The 11,114-nt window shown below is 34.0% G+C and overlaps 2 protein-coding genes across 4 annotated transcripts in view; one reads left to right on the top strand and one right to left on the bottom strand.

The window, feature by feature from the left end:
• LOC111369390 (pentatricopeptide repeat-containing protein At3g53360, mitochondrial-like) overlaps window positions 1–3,087 on the top strand; it is a 10,592-nt gene extending 7,505 nt beyond the window's left edge. For 2 of the 3 annotated variants that reach the window (XM_022990884.1, XM_022990885.1), the window contains exons 3-4: window positions 843–891; window positions 2,498–3,087. The gene's annotated coding sequence lies outside the window, so the exon portion shown is untranslated. The remainder of the gene's footprint in view (window positions 1–842; window positions 892–2,497) is intronic. The other variant, XM_022990887.1, reaches the window with a different exon arrangement.
• Window positions 3,088–3,508: 421 nt separating this feature from the next.
• Window positions 3,509–9,347, bottom strand: LOC111369389 (DEAD-box ATP-dependent RNA helicase 57). The gene is made up of 12 exons (XM_022990883.1): window positions 9,067–9,347; window positions 8,781–8,904; window positions 8,351–8,469; window positions 8,097–8,188; window positions 7,258–7,354; window positions 7,067–7,147; window positions 6,720–6,952; window positions 5,930–6,124; window positions 5,481–5,571; window positions 4,789–4,911; window positions 4,140–4,290; window positions 3,509–3,983 (listed from the first exon to the last, which is right to left on the bottom strand). The coding sequence occupies exons 1-12, from the start codon at window positions 9,145–9,147 to the stop codon at window positions 3,775–3,777; spliced, it is 1,596 nt and encodes a 531-aa protein (XP_022846651.1). The 5' UTR covers window positions 9,148–9,347; the 3' UTR covers window positions 3,509–3,774.
• Between the last annotated feature and the right edge of the window lie 1,767 nt (window positions 9,348–11,114).

Consider the following 11,114-nt stretch of genomic DNA (forward strand, 5'->3'; position numbering starts at 1 on the left):
TCAAAAATAAATTTTTAAAAAAAAAAAAAAAAAAAAAATTGCACTGAAAACTCAAAACGGCATTTTTGCTGTTTTGAGTGTTTTCAAGCCAAACCCACACTCAAATGAAAACACGGAAAACGCCCATTTCCACTTCCCCGAACTTTCTTCTGCCACAGCAATGGAGCCCCTACTTTCCAACCCTCTAAACTTCTGCCAACTTCCTCCAAAACCACCGAATTTACATACCATTGTGAAGCCCTCAATCCCCCCCCTTCAATTACCACACAAACAACAACCAAAACATATACCAAAATCGGAAAAAAAATCTTCCTCAAAAATTGATCTGGTGCAAACTGCTTCTGCCAGAATCTTCACCTCCGGCGACGTCCAAGGTCGCGCAGCACCATCGGTTAGGTGACCCATGGTAGTATTGGATGCGCCTTGTTGAGAGGAGTGGATTGGTGGTGGTTCGCGATCGGAAAGGTGGCCGGCAGTGGTGTTAATAAGGCTGAAATTGTGAGTGGTAGTGAGGTTGGTTGGGGCTGTTTTTAGCAGGTTCTTGGTCAATTAATCGTCGGAAGTTGTAGAGGGAGGTGAGGGGTTTGAGGTAGAAGAAGACGGCCAAAAATGGAGGAATCGCCCTTGGCAAGAAACCAGAAGAAGGAAAATGTAAACGCCTTTTTAATTTTATGTTTTAGGAAACATTTTTTCAAAATGACAAAAAGAACGTATTTTCAACAATTTCAAAACACATTCAAAACACAAAACCCAAAATGAATTCAAAGCTCAAAACACAAAAATTGAAACACGAAGAGAACAACCCCTAATTTTTTATATCTGATCTGTGTTATTTCTGTTAGGAGATCTCGAACAATTAAATCTAAGCAGGCTTCTCCATCTTGCATAGAGGTATCTGTTTCTCATGGTTTTGCTACTTTCTTAACTGCATGTATATATGAAGTTGAAGTAAGATTTATGTTCATTCTATTTATTGGGATTCCTGACATAGTGGTGTGGATTTTATATCCCTCATTTCTTGTTTTGCTTTTTATGCTGTTAGGAGATGTAAAGTACCTTTTACCTGAGCAATCAATATTCTTCCCGTCTTTTTTATTATTCTGTGTATACTTCTGGTCAGTCTCTCTCATTGGATTTGAAAACCTTTTTGGGGTAATTTGATCGTGCTAATTCCCTCCCCATTTTTTTTTTTTTTTTCACTGACATTCAAAAGTTAATAAATCTATTTAACAAAAGGTAAATCTATTAAATGCATCTTTACGAGCAAGTCACATGCTTTCAACTAGGCATGTATAAAAGCTTAGTTAGCATCATTGGGTAACTAAATATGTAGTAATTTTTATTTTTTTTTCTGTTTACTCACACACACATAATAATAATAATAAATAAATAAATAAATAAATAAATAATGGGCTCATCTTTTTTTGCATTTTAAAAATTTTATGAACCCACGTGGTATAGCTCTGTTTTAATTGGTGGAATTTGACTGTTAGTCTGCTACAATACTGCTTAGCTCCAAGTTATGCTTTATTCCTTGTGTTATACTGATTAATGTTACTGCTTAACAGAAATACAGTAAAGGAGGGGCAGGTCTCACTTTACTTTAATTGGCATTAGCTTATTGAGATAAATTTTATATTTTGGTGTAATTCATATCCTTGGATTTATATTTTTATGAATCATCAGAGTACACTAACACCATGTATATAATCAGTGCTTGTTAGTTGCTGGCACCTCCAGTGAAGAATTCATTCCTCTACATCTTGAATGTTGATTTGTCCTCTTTATAATTGGATTGGTCAAATTCTCTCTGTTTTCTTTTTCATTAACTGTTGACAAGTAGTTAGAAAAGAAAAGTATTATCAACAGCGAATGCCTTACAACTGTAATTAACAACAGAGGCAGTGGAAGGTGAAGAGGTTCGAAACTAAGTTGCTTCTCAGTTTGAGGATTTAAAAAGCCTCAAGCCTTACTCATTCTAAACACACAATAGCATCAATAATAGAATGGTCATGTAAATAGTTAATGCAGTAGAATTTCTTTTGTATTTTTATTAACAAATGCACTCATAATACCAACTTGGAACATGCCAAGTCCTTTCTACATGTGGAAGGCCTCTTCGTCAAAGTATTATGGTTTTCATGCATAATAGTAAACCTGCATACTTGAAAATGTGTAGTGACTAAGAATGAGGTTGAAACTAAAATTACAGTGTTGAAAATTCTATGAAAAACAGTGCAGTGAAAAAATGTTAAATTTCTTGGAAAAAGGTTGGTGGGGTTTATGGCAATCAGTGCAGTGAAGAAATGTTAAATTTTTAACTATTACACGAACCAGTTGGTAATCAGTATAAGATAAGCTTTCCTATTTTTGCTTTTTTTTTGTCATGCCTCTCAAATCTCAATTCCCCTGTTATTTAATGAATTCTTTTTGAGTAAAAAATTGCTCTTCCATCTGTGAGTCATCTTTTTTGCCTAATCCATACTTTTTTGTGCAGGATACTTGCAAATCTTGTTCTCCTGCATCAAGAAGTTGCTCCCATTTTTGAATGAGAGAAACTTTGTTGAGACAAAGTCAATATGGACAGAGTGTGGATGTGAATGTGGTATGCTGCATTGCAACTTGCCCTCCCAGGCCCGAAAACAATTAAAGCAGCTTTCATGGTTTCTCTTCTTGTCTTGCAGCTTTTGAATTGCAGAAAGATCTCTCGGCAAATGATAATCTTCAAGGAAACATCTTTGTTAAGAGGAACAATTTCGAAATTCTCTTGATATTTATCAAGATGAACACACTTCCACAGCAATCTCTGCTGCTGTGGGATTGCCTGACGAAGCAAAATGAAGCAAAATTTCCTCTGCAACATGAATGCATAAAATTGTACAGTGATTATGGATTTTTGTGTAATTTATTATACATCTCTAGTGAACTACTATGTATGATTGAAAGCATTTGGTCTGTAGATATTGTTTTGTCTGCTATGGAAGGAAGGTGGCGACAAAACCACGGAGGCATAGACAATTGAACTATTACCATTGAGAGCTACTTATTTTTGCAATGCTATAGTCATGCAAATTGATTGAATATTCATACGTACGAGTAGCTTCAACTGAGTATAATCATTAACACGGAGTTCCTTTTACTGTAAAACTTTGAATTAGAAGTTGCATTATTGATCGTGCTTACAGAAATAAGCAAGTGGAAAATAATTTTAGCATTTTAGTAAGTACTCCCAAGGCACATTTCAACCCTTGTTTGACAACAAACCTTTTATAACATTTTTTTACTCGTACTAATTTTTAATCACATTCTTACAATAGAATATTCTTCACAGAAACTCAACTTTTTTCTAGTTTTTAATCACATATTCTCAAAAAAATCTGGAGCCACGGGACCTCATTCAATTTCATTTTGGAGCTCGATTCTAGTAATTTAAAAGCAAGTTCAAATCACTTTGAAGTAATTTCACTTCTTCTCAAATATGATTGAATATAATCCTTTTTTTTTTTTGTTGGGCGGGGGAACTCTGGACCAAATTGCAGACCACCGTGAAAGGAGGGGTGGGAGGATATTAGGCAGCTAGCAAAGTTGGATATCTCATCTTTCAACGATGAGAAAAATGAACTGCCAATCATTTCTGGCAACAGAAATCTGGCGCTGAGACAAATGTGTTGCAAATGCCAGAAACTTGAGACGTAAAAGGAAACAGTTGTTTTTTGAAAAGTAATAAAAAGAGCTCAGCACAAATACTTATCGATTCTTGCATCTAGCCATAGTCTATTCTTCCTCATCTTCCAGTTTGGTAAAAATTGATTCCCTCTGTGGCCTGTGCTTCCTCCATTTTTTCTTGCGCAAGGACATGATCCATGAGGGTACCTCACAGCCAGAAGCAGTCATGACGTTGGCTACATTTCGCAAGAATGGAACGTCAGCTTCCGTGTATAAGGTTATAGCCTCTCCACTCCTCCCAGCTCTGCCCGACCGACCTGTTTGAAAGTTAAGAAAACTAAGTTTCAGTAACCACCACAAACTGAAGCCAAAGCCAAAGCAAATCGATCAATGATATTTCGAGGTAAAGAAAATAGGCCGGCAATTTAACGCTCAAGTCCGCACTAGCTAGAAGTACTTTCAAGGCTGCATACCAATCCTGTGAATATAAGCAGCTGCAGAATCCGGAAAATCATAATTGATCACACAATTGACACCTTTGAAATCCATGCCACGGGCAATAACATCGGTGGCGATCAAAACCCATGTTTTCCCAGACCGGAAGTTATCAACTGCATTTTCTCTCTGTATTTGATTGAAATGTCAGCAGAAATTCATATAGATTGATGAAATTCAATTTGACTAGTAGTAGAAATGAAAGTAATGAAATAACAATAAGAACTAAGGGAAAAGGGAAAAGGAAACCAGTATTGTGCATAAATTCTAACAAAGATCTAGCTCAATTCCACTATTAGCACCGTGAATTCCAAAAAGAAAGTGTTCCCTATTTTGTTAAAGAGAGAATTTCAGAACTTCCTTAGAAGGTTTATTCAGCAAGAAATTCAACTGGAAGTTGAATAGAACAGAGTCTTGTTCTTGTGAATCATATTAGGCTTTAATTTAATCAAATTAGAAAAGTGTCCTTATCTATAAAGTTTGAGGCTTTGAGCAATTTCTGAAACCTAATATTGTCCAAACCTAGCACTACTTGAGAATAATAGCTATTACTGATATCTCAAGGCAAGTTCCAAAGCTACGTAGAGTTCGGGTTACTGTCAAAAGTATAAAAATAGGCAAGATTACCTGTATTTGGGACAAATCAGAATGTATCACATCAGCTCTTATTTCATCATATTTCAATTCATTGTAGAGTTCCTTAGCTCTCTCCTTGTTTTGGACAAAAAGTAGCACTGGTGGATTCAAACACTGCAAACAAAAGAAAATATAAAGGAAAAATCCCAGGTATCAACCAATTATGCACGGGCAACTCGAACAATATAACAGATTTATTAGAAGAACTCCCATGATCTTTTTGCTAAAGAATTATTACCTCAATATAATGTTAACAACAGGGACAACACTACAATTTTTTTATATGCAGAGATGCACCAATTATTCGTAAAACATCACCAACAATCAAAGCAAACAAGCAGATCACTACACAGAGGAAAATTGCATGAATGACAAAAATTCATCATAGGAATCAATCAACTAAAATGAGAAAAAGATATAAATCCTCATGACGTACACTTGGCCACAGAATGAAGAACTGCTTATTCAGGAAAAAAATCCTTTTAATGGATTCCTGACTTAATTGTTTTTATTTTAGTATGAGCTATGACCACATAAAACAATTTATAGGCAATTTTATCAAAGGAATTCTGTAGAGTACAAAATGGACTCAAAAACTACAAGAGTATAGTTCTAAAATGTTTCAATATATCACACCAATCGGGAAGAAATGAATTAATTCAGCACGCCAATAAGAAATATACCTCTGCAAAGCTTTGACGAAGAGCAAGAAGCTTACCCTCCTCACTTCCTACAAATATCAATTTTTGCTTTATCGATTCAGAAGCAGAGTTTCTGTTCAAAAATTGGAGTAATTATTTGATCAGGGGTGCAAAAAAAAATAATAATAAATAAATAAATAAATTCAACGATATGTAGATTTATAGTCTTTCAATAAAAAGAAATAATTAAAGAAACAAGAAGATTGTGTGTATTATTTNAAATAAATTCAACGATATGTAGATTTATAGTCTTTCAATAAAAAGAAATAATTAAAGAAACAAGAAGATTGTGTGTATTATTTTTGGACAAATGGAATAATAAAATAAATAATTATTCTACTTGCATATTAGGATAAATATATCCAATAATGGAATCAAGAATACTAAAGAACTTCCTATGTGCTACAGCTTAAGAGAGATTCAGTTCTCACTTCCGCCCGATAATAACTCGGACCGCATCATGCATAATTGTACGTGCAAGCTCTTCGACAGTATCAGGTAAAGTAGCACTGAACAATGAGCGCAAGATTGAAGGATTTGAGCATGCTTTCACCACCGCATCAACTTGCTCTACCAAACCTAACTCGAATAGCTTGTCTGATTCATCCAGGACAAGAAATTCAACCCTGCATATTACCAAAATCAAGGGAAAAAATCGTGTTAATTGAGAGCCAATTTAGTGTGTCGATGATGACGCAGGTTTTCCAATTTTCTCATCCTGGCATTTTAGCCAATCATTCTTCAAAAAAGAGAAAAATTAGTTTTACTTTACATATATGGTGGAGATTCAAATGAATCCAGGCAAACATTCAGCTATTTGTTTTCTCACCTGATTTACCCATACTTTTTCAGTACAAAAATCCAAGGAACCCAATTAAATGTTTGAAAGCATTTCTAAAAGAATTTACTCCTTCAATCTGTTACCCCTTCCCATAAACACAATGCAATTGTGATGTCTGGTCCAGTGAGCAGTGAGCACACTTTATTTGGAGTAGGAATTCCTATTATATTTCATGCATTCACGAAGTCATCTTATTAAACATTCCGTGATGTGCAGCAAGAGTAATAATGTGAGAGACTATCCTTGACACGGAAACGACAAGCATGAAATAACTATCAATATTTCAGATAAAGCAAGATGCTTGTGAACAGACTTAAAATGACTGCAAGTAATACACTGGCATTAGAGTAATTGCACTTACTAGAGAATAGGTAACTTACTTGCTTAAATCGAGCTTTCTTTTTTTAATAGCATACTGCAAACGAAATGGCGTTGATATGAGTATATCACAGGGGAACTTTGAAAAGTCGGCACCTTTAGCAAGCTGCTTAGTCATTAATTTGATATAAAACTTCTTTCCTTTAATCAGTTTCTTGCATTCTCTTGCCGTCTGAGCAGCTAATTCACGTGTAGGACAAAGAATTACCGCCCTAACACCATCCTTCGAAGCGTTCTGATCGTGCATGATCGTTTAGCAGTATACTTCAGAAAAATGATTCTTACCCCACACATACACACACACACACACACAGACGGGAATAATAAAATTAAAGTGTCTTTTCAATACCTTGAGTTTCATTAATATTGGACAAACAAACGCGAAGGTTTTGCCAGAACCAGTTGGAGCACATGCAAAACACTCCCTTCCCTGGAAAAATTTGTAAATAATCACTGAAATTGACAGATCCATCCAGTGCTGCAAAATGACAAAAAATAAAAAGAAATATAACAAAGAATAGCTCAAATGAAAGATCATACAGATAGTAAGACTGGAATAGCCTGCCTTTGGATTGGTGTTGGTTCTTTAAATCCCAATTCAGCCAAATTGCGCAATAGATATGATCTACAGCTATATCTGTTCAAGATCAAACATACATACTGAAACTTTAGTCACAGAACCACGGAGAGCAACAAATTAGATTAAAAATATATGATCTAAATAAATACAGGGAAAATGCAATTTCCTTCTGCAGTGACGAATTAAAGAAGAAAAATACATTTGCAACGAAATAACGGCAAAATGTAAAACCAAAAAATAACATTACAAAAACACGTAGTAATGATAAAGAAAAGACAAAACATTCTATAAAGAGAGGTGTTTTGCTAATCACTTTTTATTTCAATGATGAAAAGAAATTCCTACAATTCATGTAATTGCAGAGAGACAGAGGCATGGCACAGTGATCTTATTATAAAGAAACATACAGCTTTGAGGTTTGGCAAGGGAAAAGATCTGAAAAGTAGCTCTATGATAATGCAAAGAGTGGAAATGCACAAATAAAGGGAAAATCAACATAAAGCACACACTTAAAATGGATAATAGGATGAAAGGAAATTTGCCAACAACTTGTCAGGAATAATTTAGCCATGTGATTGATGGCATTAAACACTCCCTTGTCACCAGTGAAAGGCAAGTACGTGAAAGGGTTGAAGCAACCTATATCCTGGAGTTCTTTCAGAAATATGACCAAAAAAGACAAATAGAATAATATTGAAGGGCAGTAGTCACCAAAGCCAAAACAGCAATACAATATGAACATATGTAGCCAGAAAAAAGCCAGGCCACATGCATAACTGAAAAAATGACCAATGAGTACCTTGATCTCAGCTCAGCAAAATTATGAAGAGGTGATGGGATATTACTCCCAGAAACATGAATATTATGCGTCTTTCGGAAAATTGCATCCCTCTAAATCCAAAAATAAGAATGAGAAAACAAAAATGGCTTAGTATCTCTCTTCACTTGCTTTTCCAATAAAATAAAATTAAAAAAGCCAGTACATAGCAATATATGACAAATATGTATACAATTAAAATGGCAATGAATATATGTATAAGGAGAGAGAGGAACCTCTAGTTGGCGATGATATTCCTTCTTTCCCTGTAAAATGTCATCTTCGTGCTGGTCAGGTCCTTCATTTACAGCTTTCGATTTTGAACTTTTGAATAAATTGAACCCTTTAACTGGATCTGAAAATAAATGCAATTGGAAGTCAAAAATTAATTCATATAAAAACTTTCTCCCTTATGTTTTATCTTACTTCTTACTCATAGCAACTCAAATTTCCTTACTGAGGGATACATAAATGTCACTATTTGTATATTTTACAGCAGCAATAACATTATTCCCTGCCTAATCAGATACCAATTACCATTTCACAGAAACAAAATCAAATCTTGGTTGGGGAATTTTCACAGAAAACATCTAACTTTTCCTTACAATAACAGTGCATGAAATATATATTTTTTAAATTCCATGAAAGATAAATAGCCAAACTTACCCGAAAGAGGTGCCTTTCTCTTCCTCTTCTTAGTGACAAGTGCCGTTGTCCCTTCTTCTATTTCAGAATTTCCATTTTCAATCAATTTGGGCTTTTCTACTAGATTATCACTCTCTTTTTTCTCCTACACAGTAAACAATTTCAAAATGAATTGTCAACCGTCACATTTAAATAATCAAAATATAAAGAATATGCATACTCTTCATTGACTCAGCACATCGCACAACAGCTATAAGCATATATGGGAAACAATCATCCTCCCCAAAGTAAGAAAAAATAAGCATACCTGGAATCTGGCGAAATCGTGGGCGAATTTTTTGCGGTCGAATGTAATACCAGCGAATAGAAAAGAGGTGTCCTTTTCCATTATTATGGAAAAATAAAACACAGAAGACTTCAAAGCTGCCGTCACAGACAGTGTAATTTTTCCTATAAACCACTGTGTATAAGTTCAGAGCAGAATGTGAAAGCTCCTCAGTATTACAGAGACCTGTTAATGAACTACTGAAATTAGGGTTTTAGCTGTCGTTTTGGGGGCTATGGGTTTTAGAGGTTAAAATCTGAAATCGCAAGTTTCATGCGACTTTCAGAATAAGAAAGAAGTTAAACGTTCTCACGCTTCAAGGAACTGTCGGAATTCGCACGTTTGGCTTAGCTTATTTTTAAGTAAAAATTATATTGAAATAAATTAAGGTTTAAGCTTCTCATCTTAGGTTTAAATCCCGGGATTGGAAACAGGTGCTGCATGCTGTTTCCTTGTGTTTTATTTTTTATTTTTTTTGAACCGATCAATCACCTTCCGACCTATGGTGTCTGGATCCAAAACCTGTTTTTCACCCTCGGATGTGTAGCTCGGTTCATAAATTAATTATTTAAAACTAATCAAATTAGTTATCGAAGTAAACTAATTCGTGTGGAAAAAAAATAGTATTCCTGGAACACGGATAGACATGTGTAATAAATAGGGATGACAAAAATACCGGTCAAATAGTGAGCCTGCCTCGAACGGGATAATTAATTAAAAATTATTTATTAGTTAAAAGTATTTCAAAATAAAGAAGTAATTTAAGTTGTTCGGAGTGATTTATCTTTTGTAAGATTTTTTTTTTTTGGTTAATTTCACAAACGGTCACTGAACTTACAGAAAAATTACAAAACGGTCAAAATCCAGCAGTCTTAGCGGTCGAAAGTCACTGGAAAATTGTCGTAAAAGTCGTCCAAAAATCTAAAAATTTAGGCGGATTTTCAGATTTTTTGGGGCGACTTTTGCGGTGATTTTCCGGTCGAATTCCTTGATGTTACGGAGAGATTTTGAGTGGTAATTGAAGAGGACGTTGTGGGCTTTCCAACGGTATCAAAATTTGATGGTATCAGTGGTTGAAAGTAGGCGAAAAATTGTCGCAAATGTAACCAAAAAAACTAAAAAAGTGTTTTTCAAATTTAGTGACCGTTTCAGAAACTTTTTAAACTTTAGTGACCGTTACTGAAAGTTTTAAATTTCGGTGATCGTTTTGTAATTTTTCTGTAAGTTCGGTGACCTTTGTGAAATTAACCCTTTTTTTTGTAATGATGCGAAATCTTATCAATATTTTTTTACAATGATATTTTTTAAAGAAAAATCGATACTTTTATTTTTGAAATAAAAAAGTAACTATTTTTTTGTGGTCTTTATTTCAAAAAAAATATGTTTTGAATCGTATTTTTGAAGAATGTGTGGTTAAAAAATAGGAAAATTTTTTGGTTTACGTATAGAATATTTTATTGTGTGAATGTGGTGTTAAAAATGAATATGAAAAGTAAATTATAGTAAAGTAAATTAAATAGAACCAAACAATGTACACTGTATATGTTTGCTATGACTACTTATTGACATCACATTTTGACTCGTATGGTCAAAATTTGATAAGAATTGAGCCTCTGTTTGAGAAGAACTTATCTATGATTTAATTTATTAGCCCCCATTTATTTTTCATTCTTTTTCCATTAAAATGGAAAATATGAACGTTATTTATCACATCAAGCTACCAAATTTAAATTTCTATCTCTTATATGAGATCTATAACGAATATCTCATTTTTACAAAAATGAGAAACAAATTGGTGGGTCTATTATGATTGAACAAGAAGTTTGATCATATTTTTTATTAATTTATAAATTTTGCCTTGTGGAAACTAAATTATGATAACACGCATATATGTAAACTAAATTATTTTTCATAATGTAAGTACTTAGCTAGTGTTTGATTGGTTAATTTTTTTCGTGGAAAATGGAATTTACCTTGCATTTTTCAACTTTTAGTTGTTTGATAGGGTTTAGCTTTCTATGGAATTTAGA

Source organism: Olea europaea, chromosome 20, assembly GCF_002742605.1.
Source record: "Olea europaea var. sylvestris chromosome 20, O_europaea_v1, whole genome shotgun sequence".
NCBI lineage: Eukaryota > Viridiplantae > Streptophyta > Magnoliopsida > Lamiales > Oleaceae > Olea > Olea europaea.

Coding starts and splice junctions, on each gene's coding strand:
- LOC111369389 (XM_022990883.1), bottom strand. CDS start 9,147: ATGGAAAAGGACACCTCTTTTCTATTCGCTGGTATTACATTCGACCGC. Junction 8,905..9,066: donor ACGATTTCGCCAGATTCCAG/GTATGCTTATTT, acceptor TTTACTGTGTAG/GAGAAAAAAGAGAGTGATAA. Junction 5,572..5,929: donor CGAGTTATTATCGGGCGGAA/GTGAGAACTGAA, acceptor ATTTTTGAACAG/AAACTCTGCTTCTGAATCGA.